The following is a 12,410-nucleotide window of genomic DNA, read 5'->3' as shown; positions in this document are numbered from 1 at the left end:
AAACTGAATTTTTTTTTTCCACCTTTGCAAATTTAATATATCACCCATCAGATCCACTAGGCAGGGATTGCAGTCCATGCATATTGTCTCACCTTGACTATTGTAACGTGCTGCATTCTGTTCTTCACGTCTACGATTAAAAAACGGGATTGAGCACATAACGCACAGCAACACTTCGGACTTCAGCCGAGAAAGTTTGATCCCATTACCCCGATTTTGGCCAACTTGCATTGGCACCCAGTGTACTTGAAATGCAATTTTAAAGTCCTGTTACTTAGTTAGCACTCTCTTAGCTCACTGAGTTTGTTGTACCATATGTTCTGTCACAATACCTACGCTTGTAAACTGCTGTTTTGGGTGATTTGGAGACCCAGAAAGAAGTTTGCAGTCTCTTGAAGTTTGTAGTCTCTTGAACATTTTCTAGTCATGCTCCAATCTGGAATGCTCTACCTGCAGATATTAAGGCTGCTACCTCACTAGAAACGTTATTTACGTGTACTTATTTCTACTCATATCTATTCATTGGCATTTAGTTAAAGCAGTCGCTGTGATTTGATGAGTGCGATCGCGCTCGCAAATCTGCACAGTCGAGCATGAAAAATCACGCGTGTAAAATTTGTTACGGTAGAAAAAATAGATATTGAAAGATGTCGATTATTTTGTGTAGTTTTGACATTAATTTACGTGTTTATTTCATAAACATTGACTGAACAAGCCTGCTCATAAACAATCAGTATTCACCCGGAAACAGGAAATGCAAGTTAACCGTACTGAGCATGTTCAGAGGTGATGCCAAAAGCACATGTTCCGAGCTGCTTCACATACTCCGAGGGCATTTATGTCGAAATTAATCAACATAATGAGCATGTTAAATGAAATTCAATTACACCAGGTGTGCTCAACGCATCGATCATGAGGCAGTTTTGGTTGATCGTGTGATGGCGTGCCCCCCAAAAAAAGACGTTAAGACTATCATCCACCTAGTCGCTTGATTCAGGAGTGGCCAATACATCGAGCGCACGCACATAAAGGCGGGTTCTAGAAAGTCGGCCTCCTATTTATGGCAGTCGCAGCGACGCCCACGTGCAGCCCTCCCCCTTACATTGAAAACATTTCTGGGATATAACACAGGTAATGTTGCAGTATTTAACTATAATAAGTATGAGATTGTGATTTATTTTGGCTTGATCTAAGTTCTAACGTTAGACTAGTCTGTCCATATATATAAATGTGAATGGTCATTTTCCCTGTGGTTCGCCTTATCTTGAAATAGAAAACTTTTCCCCCCTTCAAGCTTTAGGAAGATATAGATCATCTACTGCTAGCTTTCATCAATGGATTGACAATAGATACTGACATAATTTACAGTAGATTATAACAGTACATCACGATTGCTGACAGGAATGTTTGTTACAATGTATCTCTAGCTTGTTGCCACTAATGCCGATTATGTTGATCTAAACTTTCAGCATCTTCAAAACATTGCGGGTATAGAGCGTTTGTGTTTATTCCTTGACAGGCCAGTGCATTTAACTTTTCTTCAGATAAAGTTTTTCAGATCAAGAATTTTTATTGATGAAAAATTTTAAATACTGTATTATACCATGTTCTACTAATATCAGTTGAAATTGGAAATTATCATTTCTGAGTTTGAAATTTTTGTTTTCTATTCTAGTTGTGTATTTGTTTACTTTATTTTTAATTTAAAGTTATGTTATATTAATCCAGTAAATTATTTTAAAGTCTTGAGATTTTATTGCTAATCACACCCGCAACTTTATCTGCAGGCATGACTAGTGGACCACACCCATATCGTTATATCTGCGAGCGTGACTGATCACACCCGAACATTTTTCAAATGTGAGTGACTGGTTAAACCACATGTAGGCCTGTTAAATATCATCCTTTCTCCTGCTCAGAGAGAGACCTTCGTGACGTTGACCGAATCTGAGGGTGTTGCTGTTTAGATTCTGCTCCGACGAACTGGGACAAGATCTTGGGCAGAACAATTCCTGAGGGATCGTTACCACCGAAAGAGTCTACCCTATGGTGCCTTTTCTCTTTAAATTGACACTTTTTGTGATCTTAATGAACATTAAACAGCACCAGATTCTATGTTGAATGTTTCCCACTTGACATCCAGTGCAAAGACGGAATACTTGACCTCGAGCCTCCCCATATCTGTGTTCCCTTCAAGGTCCCCCCCCCCCCCCATCCCCACCCAAAAAGTTTTACATTGTTCCTTACCTGATTGGGGGGGTTTACATTCGGGGATGTGGTCAAGCATTGCTAACCGTGGGCCTGCAAAGCACTTTAAGACTTGTAATTAAGGGTGATACAAATACTGTAAACTTGACTACACATGGAGACAAAATTTTAACTCTGACCTTCAGAACAGCGAGGAAGAAGGACTAATTATTAAGTTACCATGTTGCCTAACCAAAGAGCCATGCCTTCAAATAGTTTTTGTGATCCAAATAAAACCATTTGTTCAACGTGGAGAATTGTGTCACAGTACAGATGAGATTTTAGCTTTATATCATCTCATAGAGTCAAATTAAAAAGTATAGTTAGGACTTAACCAAACAATTCCATCAGGTCTCAGTTTGAATTCTTACTCCTTCTTCTGCTCCACGATGTGCCCTCTCGGTTGGCTCCCTGCTTTCGGTTATATCAGGCGGCCCAATAAGCCGTGAAATGACTTGTCTCTCTCTCCTCATCTCCCTACTGCTATCCCCTCTACATTCACCTTGCATCCTTGCGTCCCTCTGCCGTGTGGCAGTAATGTGAACCCATCTCCAGAGAACTGATGAGCCACACGTATTTACGTTCCTAATTTGACAGGAGAGCAGCTAAACAAACACAAGGAGCACATGAGAGGGTGCGCGTGCCTGACAAAAGCTAAGCGTCCTCGGATTGGTTTCTTTGCGTAAGCTTCCTTGTGGTGCAGTGCTCTCTGGAGACCTGATCAGTCCTATTCCAGGGATGAGTAGACACTCCCAAGGCAAACACTCCAGATTTAATTATGAGCTCGAAAGAGGATTAGCCTGGGCCGTGTATCTGTGTGTGTATGAGTGTGTGTGTGGGAGAAGGCACAAAGTTTGGGGTAATCCTGTCTTCTACTCTTGTAGTGAAAAGAATAAAAAGCTTTTACCGAGTGTGTGTGGGATGGGGCCGGTCCATTTCCCCATAGAGGTGCAAAGGTCGGGATTCAGCACCTCTGGGTGTCACCTGCAAGCAAAGAGCAATAGATGATTTTCTAACCACAAGTCTAGTCATCCTGTCACTATATGGTTTAATAAAATAAACTAATTACAAAAATGTGTTCAGTGAACTCAACTGGGATAGGCTCCAGCTCACCTGTGACCATCACAAGCACTATAAAAAAATGGATGAATGGATTGAAAATGTGTAAAATTTGGTAAATGATGGATTATTTTTTAAATTAAGCAGTATTATATTATTTGCTCCAAGTCTCAAATCAAAACTTTACTTCAATTACCCAACACCCCCTCACCCTTCCAAAACGTTGTTCCTTCCGATGAACTGTATTTACTAAAAGTTAGCACATCCAGCATTGCCATATAAACCAATGACAATGAACACTTCATATTAGCACAATAAATAATCAAAATGTCTTTTCCCCCCAAAAATTGCTCACCGGTTAGTGGCTGAAAATAAAACTTTTTGCTTTGTATTAGAACCATCTTAGAATTCTTATTAGCCACGTTTGAGTGTTCTAGAAGATGACATCAACTGTAATAATATACTATTGATAAAGGGTCATGTAGTTTTTATTTTTGCTGGTGTGATGTTGGCTATTGTAAACCAGTGACACAATCAAATGCTCTTGAACAGGGGTGTCCAAACTTTTTGCAAAGAGGGCCAGATTTGGTAAGGTGAAAATGTGTGGGGGCCGACTATTTAGCCTGACATTCTTTGAACCATTAACATTAAATACAAATTAACTTTTTGGGATTTTTTTTAATTTAATTACAAATGGCATACTTTTACATTTAGGTTTTTACCGAAATCACAAACCACAAAAAATTAAGAAAACTATAAAGGATATCTAAGTTCATGTGAAACATTACATATTATTCACTATTATATGCTCACTGTAGGAAAAGTGCTGAAAACAAAACAATGATCACTGCATATTCAAACTGTGATTTTGACCATCACAAAAAAATTAATTAACTGAGATTTATTCAACTCAGAGGACTTAACAAAGGTCTTGCCTGCACTAATGTGAAGGGTGATACTGGGATCTTGACTGCAGTATGTAGTCCATGTCTGGCTCAAGAGCAGTGGTTTTGATGCGCAAGACGTCACATGCGTCTCATGCGGCTCTTGTTAATGTTCATAACGGAGAATGTCTTCTCGCACATGTATGTGGAGCCAAACAAGCTCAGCATTTTCTTAGCAAATGTCCGAATTGCTTGGAACCTGCCTTCATCCAGCTGGCGGTAGAAGTTGACAAGAGGGAGCTGTTGGTGCCGACTGCGATGCTCGGCGTCACACTGCAGCTCAATGAGCTCCAGTTGCAGGTGGTCTGGAGCGTCATCAGGGTCCACGGAGAAAGGAGAGGAAAAAAGCGTGATCTCCTTTTCAATAGCTGCAAAGTCCCAAAAGCGCTGCTGAAACTCCTCAACCAGAGATGAGATGTCTGCTGCATACTTTGTCATTTGTGCACTGATATTGATCTGTGGGAAACTGGTCACAATTTCCTGCAGCGACGGGAAATGTGCGGTATTGGGCTGCGCCTGTGACAGGTGTCTTTGGAAAAGTAGCAGCTTGGTCCGAAAGGCTTTGATGTGTGAATACAGTTGGCTTACCACTGCATTTTGCCCTTGAAGGCTTGTGTTCAGCGCATTCAGATGTCGCGTTATGTCAACTAAAAATCCCAAATCAGCCAGCCAAACAGGATCATTTAATTGTGGCATGGGTTGTCCCTTTTTAGTCAAGAATTGTCCAATTTCCTCCCTGAGAGAGAAGAAGCGCTGCAGCGCAGACCCCCGACTGAGCCACCTTACGTCGGTGTGATACAAAACATCTCCGTATTCAGCCTGGATGTCGAGAAGAAACTGTTGAAACTGGCGGTGGCACAGCGCTTTGGAGCGAATATAATTAATAGTCTTTATCACCGGTTTCATAACATTATCATATTTCATATATTTGGCACAGAGAACTTCTTGATGAATAATACAGTGGAGTTTAATAGCGCTGCCTCCTTCTTCGCTGACTTTGTTACAGACAAGGCTTGATAATCAACTCCGCTCGCCAGCCATGGCAGGTGCGCCGTCCGTAATAATCCCGGTGACTTTATTCCACTGTAGTTTCATGTCATCTACGGTGGAACAAACAGAAACAAATAAATCCGTTCCTCTTGTTTGGCCCTTCAGACTCTGGAGGTCCAGAAGCTCTTCACTCACGTTCATGTCATTGTCCACTCCTCTTAAAAAGATCAGTAACTGAGCGGTGTCGGACGCATCCGTGCTTTCATCGCACGCTAACGAGAAAAAGTCAAACTCAGTTCCTTTTGCCTCTAACTGTCTCTTAATATCTAATGAAACGTCTTCAATTCTCCGTACCACAGTATTACGAGCCAGGCAAATATTGGCAAACTCTTGCTTCTTCGCGGGACAAATTTTCTCAACCATTTTCATTACACAGTCTTTAATAAATTCACCCTCAGTGAAAGGTTTGCAGTGCTTTGCAATCAGCGTTGCCACTTCGTAGCTTGCCTTTGTGGCATTTTCATTTGACTCAAGGACTCTTGTGAAAAAGCTTTGCTGTGCCGTTAAAACAGCTTCCAGTTGCTTCACTTTTTCACCGCGTTTGTTCCCAGTTAGCTTGTCGTAGCTAGCATGTTTCGTCTGGTAGTGCCTCTTGATGTTGAATTCCCTGAAAACAGCCACAGTCTCTTGGCAAATTAGGCAGACACAGTTGTTTCGTATTTCAGTGAAAAAATACTCAAATTTCCACTTGTCCTGGAAGCAGCGGCCCTCGCGGTCAACTTTCCTTTTTTGTTTACAGACGCCATGTTAGAAATGGGCTGGGCTGAAACGATCACGCAAGGTCAAGGGTCACGGCGGCCAGAGTGCGGCCACAGGGCTACTGCCATCTTCTGGTGAAATGAAAAATATGAAAAATAGCTTTTTGTACACATGTATTTTATACTGTGGTCAACAGTGCTGGCGGGCCACATATTATTGATTTCATGATAGAGGCCGCGGGCCGGTAAAAATTTGTCCACGGGCCGCAATTGGTCCGGGGGCCGGACTTTGGACATGTCTGCTCTTGAACATCTCACTCATTTTGGATCATCCATGTACAAAATGATAAGGATCGAACGCATATTCCGGTTTCAAAAGCACTCTAAAGGGTATTTAAAAACAGTGGCTTTGTATAAAATATTTAGAATATGTTTGCATGTGGCCTTTATGGTTCCAGTTGTATCAAACAACAAAGGAAGGAGGGCTGGAATGCCCCACATGTGGAAACATAAACACATGTAACCACAAGTAAGCTTTAGACCATCATTATGAACATGTGTGTGCATGTTTTACGCAAACAACAGTGGCTTAAAAACAAAACAAAAAACTGTATGCAGAGTAAGGCAAAAGGGGAACACACACTCCCAACCAGGGAAGTTGTTGATTAAAACCACTCACGGTCACATAAAGTAAAACTAGAATTTTGGTACATGCTTGCGTTTTCACGGCAACTTTTAAAAGACCAGCAAAACTACCTCCTCTTGTTGGCCATGATTACAAAGATTGTGTGCCAAGTCGCTGGACAGATGGGTAACTCAGCTCGCTCTGCTCGTCAATGGTTTCTCTTCATCCCATGCTCCCAGTGCAAATGAGAGGAGTCCAGGGATTTTAGGAGTGCAGTGAGAACAATATTACAATTATATGAGACCTTCAAAGTAACCAGACTTTGGTGAGTCATAAAGCACCACCCTCACAAGTTGGAAATGTGGTGGTTAGTTGTTATTGGTGGTTCAAGTGGTGTAGTTTTACAGAGAAGTACTGAAGCAAAAACTCATACTTAAAATGAGAGCACTTGAATCAAAAGAGCTTAAAGCTCAAGTGTCATAATGGATGATTTTTGGTATATTATTAATGAAAACCCCACAGCCAATATGGTCCCATGTGTTTTTTTCACCACAAAACATGATTTTGACGTATACAGCTTTTTGTAATTCCCGCCATGAAAATCTTCTCAGGGATTTGTTGTCGAGAAGAAGCAGGAAGTGACGTAAAGGACAGTGGCGCCCCCTTGTGAACTCGTTTGTTTCCATTAGTTTTACCTCTGGGAAAGTAGCTCGTTGTTCCTTCGTGTTAGCCAAAATGCCGGCTCATTGCATTGCTGGATATTGCTTGAACACTCAGGAGAATGGAATTACCCTTCATAATTTTGAAAGAGACCCTTTTCGTTGTGAAAAATGGATTGCATGGGTGCAGAGGACGAGAGCTTCGTGGGTTCTAAATAACAGGTAGGTGTGTATACAGCTACTAAAAAAAATAATAGTTTGGGGCGGACCACGTAATCGGTCTCTCTCATAACACAACAAAAGATCCGTGTATGAAATGTCTCGGTGTGCACATCGCCCAGCCAACAATGTCTCACTCTGTCTGCAACATAGCTCGCCTCCACCCCCTCCTTATATAGCACTGCGGGCCAAAACTCAGCCACACCGGCTGAGGCGCCGCGTTCAGCGGTCACATCTTCCGCGAAGGCTGCGCGTCGGGCTTTGCGACGGGGGCGGCTCTGAAGAACCCAGACGAGAATGCGTTACTCAGTCGCGTGCGAGCATGAAGCGCGCCGGCTTGACTGTGAAAACAAAGCAGCACCGCTCGGCTCCGTCATAAGCCACATCGGCCGGCTGCGATGAGCCGCGATGGTTCATCTCTGCCCCAGAAGTGGATCGGACGGGATGCGGTTTGGCCGTGACGGCATATCATCTGAATATGGCTCGAAACAATAGTGTAATATTGCCTCAGTAACTTCACTCGGTTGTGTGATGTTGTCCTTTTTGAAAAGACCTTCCGTGTCAGAAGCTGGCGTTGGAAAAATCCGAATATCTCTGTTGTTTGGCTTCCGTAGTAGGAGGCACTGTATTTTTCATTACAATATCTATTTTAGAATGTTTATAGGGATGTCACCCCCACTTTAAGAAGCATGAGTGATGTACGGGGTAATTTAACAAACAAATATTTCATTTGTTATTTTCTCCAAAGGCAGCTTTCAGCTTCCCCCAACAATTCTCAACTGGATTGATATCAGGACTCAGCCAGCCAAAAAGTTGATTATTTTTCCCTTTTCAATGATTCCTGTGTGCTTATGGCGGTATGATTTGGGTCTTAGTCTTGAGTGTGATCTAGGTGTGATTTTGAGTGCGACTGTTGTCTGTCTCCTTGTGCCCTGTGATTGGCTGGCAACCAGTTCAGGGTCTACCCTGCCACCTGCCCCATGACAGCTGGGATAGGCTCCAGCACTCCCGCGACCCTCAAGACAATAAGCGGCTCAGAAAATGGATGGACAAATCTCTGTCTTCTTAAGTGTATAATTGTGTTTGGCTGAGTAAGCCCAAAGTTACTCTTTTCCATTTTCTCCAAATTTGAAAGCTCTGCTTTGACGTTGCCATATGATAGACACGCACACACGTGCACGCACACACACACACAAACTGGGGTGGCATTGATGTCAAATTCATCACGAAGTATTGCTGGAGCTCAAGAAATTAATTTCTTGGAGCACTACATACGAGCCTCCAATGAAAGTCAAAATGCTTTGACAAAAAGCTTTCAGACACACAAATTGGTCTACTCCAACTAGCTCCCTTTCACAGTCTTGTTTTAAATGCAAAATTAGCATTGTGTATTGCTTTCATTTTTTTCTTATTCAGTCCCTTTCCTCTGCATCCTCCTATCTCCAATCCATCCATTTTCCGGACCGCTCATCCTTACTAGGGTTGCGGGCATCCTGAAGCCTAATCCAGCTATCTTCAGAGAAGCGGCGGGGTACACCCAGAACTGGTTGCCAGCCAATCACAGGGCACATACAAACAACCATTCACAGCTATGGACAATTTAGTTTTCAATGAACCTACTAAACGTTTTTGGAATGTGGGAGGAAACTGGAGTATTAGGAGAAAATCCACAAAGACACAGGAAGAACAGGCAAACTCCACACAGGCAAGGCTGGGATTTGAACCCCAGTCATCAGAACTGTGAGGCAGATGTGCTCAGCAGTTGTTCACTGTGCTGCCGCAATCCATCTTGGATGCTAATAAGTGTGGGTCTTGCATGTGTATCACCATGCTATCTTTTTTGGCCACTATGCACAACGACCCCATGACCCTTGTGAGGATAAGCAGTTAAGAAAATGGATGGATAGATATTCACAAGCATAGGTAGGTCCCAAATGCACTTTAAATTTTTAACTATTGAGCAGAAGCTCACTCCCCAATGACGAAAATATGTTGTGTGGGGAGTGGGTATAAGATTTGGGGTTTCAACATCCAACATCAGCATTAAAACTCTCGTTGGATCTTCCCTGGTCATGTTGGCCTGCAATAACTGGAGGAAATACCAGGATGGTGAGATAGAGACTTGAAGAACTTTGATACCAGAACATTCCAGATATAGCCTTTTGGCAGACAAAATTATGCCATATTAGGAGGCGGGCTTTGTGTGTGTCTGCTATGGCAGTGTCCCTGAGGTCTTTACCAAAGTCAGCCAAACAAATTCTTGAGTCTGAGTGGATGTGTCATGCTCCCACTCAAACTTTTGATAAACGAGTCCTTCAATAACCACAAAACATTAATTTTGTCAAATTTACTAGGAAAGTAACACTCTAATAAACAAGAAAGTGAATAATCTACATCTTTAGTGTAAAATATCACATACAGTAACTCTTGTATGTCATTTATTACAATTACCGTATTTTCCGCACTGTAAGGTGCACCCCATTATAAGGCGCATCCCATTATAAGGCGCAACTTCAATGACTGGCCTATTTTAAAACTTTTTTTCATATATAAGGCGCACCCGATTGTAAGGCTCACTCTCAGCTTTTGAGAAAATTATAGGCTCTTAGGTGCGCCTTATACTGCGGAAAATATGGTACTCGCTGGGTTTAACGATGCAAAAGGTACAATCTAACCTTATTCCCACTAAATAGAGCAAAAAAAAAAAAAGGCTGTCTAGCACAACGCGAACCACTTCAATCACACTGCACACAACACTTTGGTTGTGGGCCAGATACATGTTTATCTCAGCCAATAAAAGGAGAACTGAGGGTATATGCGTCGCATCGGAATGAAGGGACTTAAAAAAAAGCGAGCAGAAAGGAGAACGTGCCGAGCATGAGGGAAGTTCTGCACAGATGACAGTAAAAGGGAGTCCGTGGATAGAATAACTCATTATGATTTTGCTCCTGACTGGGTAAACTGGTGCTAGCACAGTAGATAAGGAAACATGACATGAAATCTCAACTTGTGTTTCTGCCTGAGAAAAAAGTGAACGTGGCCTGTTCCTCAGCAGCTGGTCTTGGTAACTTGTTCAGGGTTATTCAGGGTTTATGGTGGAAAAAAAGTGGTGTGGGGAGTGTAATTATATGGGCCGAAATAGTGCAAAAACAGTCTAGAGAGGACAGTCCTTTAATTAATGCCGCTGTAAGGGGGATAGAGTGACAGGGAAAGGCAAGGGGATGTGTTTTGTGATCTCAGAGGGGGTCCAAGGTCCAATGCATCTCTTTTAGTTACTGTATTGTGAGCTACTCTAATTGTGCAAGGGTGTGTGCACAGAAGCGTTCAGCCTGCTCTTGCTTCCTGCTTTAACAACTTCAACTGCGGCCAAAGCTTATGTGAGACAGATGGTGACGTGTGCGGGCACATGGGTGTTGCCCTTCAATGCATGATTATGGCGTGCGTTTGTGGCATATCACATGGTAAAATGCACGGTGGTTGGTTGGAGTCTGTCATGAGTATGTTTCATTACAAAACTATATTGGAAGACTTGTTTCTGTAAAGTGGGGTGAGAAGCAGTGACATTTTCCCCCGAGCTTGAACATTAATGCATATTTGCATATTTTCCAGATGTCAGGAGTGTAACATTACGATCTCCAGTATTCTTAGCTACTCTTCAACTCATAAAAATTGTTTAGAGTTCAGGATTTTTTTTTATAAGCCCCATGTCGAAGTGTTAACTGTTTTAAAATCCACTAACATTAAGGGATCTGGATCAGTATTCAACTTTGCACTGCTCAATCACACAAACTCACGCTAACATATTTCAGAGAGTGCATTTTTTTGGTTTTGTCTTGGATTTGTACAGTACAAATTCTGCTCTGCCTAAAAGCGCAGACTTTAGTTTGGAAGAAAGCTACGAAGCTAATGACTAAATGAGTAAAAGTTCTAGCTTCTAGTGGTTTGTCATACATGTTCAATCAAAGTGTCAACACAGAGTCACTCGCATTATTAGCCTAACATTACTCCGCTGGTATAACATTAATATTAAGGGTAAACAAAGACAGGATTTTCCTGTACTTACCAAAAAATAGTGTTCACATTGTGAAATGTCTGGTCTGTCCACTAGAATGTAATTATCCATTCCAAAAAAATTGTGAGGTGACATGCAAAACGCAAGAGCTAAAGTGATTACCACCAACATTAGCACACTAACCTACAGAAAAAACACCCCGAACAAGCTGCTCGCTCTGGTTCACCTTAATACTTATGTACAGTAGTGTTCAAAATAATAGCAGTCCAATGTGACTCACCAGATTATTCCAAGTTTTCAGGATATTTTTTATTCCTACATGTCAAATTACCAGTAGGTGCAGTAAATTCTCATAAAACCAACAAGACCCAGCATTCATGATAGACACACTCATAAAGTACTAATTCAGAGGAAATGTATTTTATTTGTCTATCATACAAATGTAGCAAAAATTTCATTAACAAATGTTTAAAAAATTCTCAACACAACAGAAATTAAATTAACCTCCAGTAAAGACAATGACTTCCTACAAAGACAATCACACACGCTGCAAGTGGGATCTCGAGGAGACAGACAGCAGTGATGAAGACGTTTTCATGGAATGCGCTGTGCAAGAGATAGGAACTGAAGAGGAGGAATTTTCTTATTCTTCCCATGTTTGAAAAACATCCCATACAGTTGCGGTTGTAATTCAACCATATACGTATGTTTGAACCAGAGTTGACGAATGCCACACAAGAACAGGATTCGGCGAGACCTGATGAAGTTGACGTGGAACTTCGCACCCAAAACATAGACTGGTAGGTGCTTCAAGAAATCCACGTACACCTTGTTGACGAAATAATACGTTTAAACGTCTGATGTTGCTTGCACACAACAGTGAGTAGTTTGGTGTTG

At 41.8% G+C, this 12,410-nt stretch overlaps 1 protein-coding gene across 6 annotated transcripts in view; it reads right to left on the bottom strand.

Annotated features, from left to right (window-relative positions):
- The window catches only part of pard3ba (par-3 family cell polarity regulator beta a), a 221,625-nt gene that overhangs the window by 20,418 nt on the left and 188,797 nt on the right, over window positions 1-12,410 (bottom strand). For all 6 annotated transcript variants that reach the window (XM_061803697.1, XM_061803714.1, XM_061803705.1 and 3 more), the window contains one exon: window positions 3,155-3,231. In XM_061803697.1, coding sequence (XP_061659681.1) covers window positions 3,155-3,231 — 77 coding nt within the window. The remainder of the gene's footprint in view (window positions 1-3,154; window positions 3,232-12,410) is intronic.

This window comes from Syngnathoides biaculeatus, chromosome 2 (assembly GCF_019802595.1).
Source record: "Syngnathoides biaculeatus isolate LvHL_M chromosome 2, ASM1980259v1, whole genome shotgun sequence".
In the NCBI taxonomy this organism is placed as follows: domain Eukaryota; kingdom Metazoa; phylum Chordata; class Actinopteri; order Syngnathiformes; family Syngnathidae; genus Syngnathoides; species Syngnathoides biaculeatus.
Note: the sequence above shows the minus strand (reverse complement) of the source record. Positions and strands in the feature narration are given on the sequence as shown.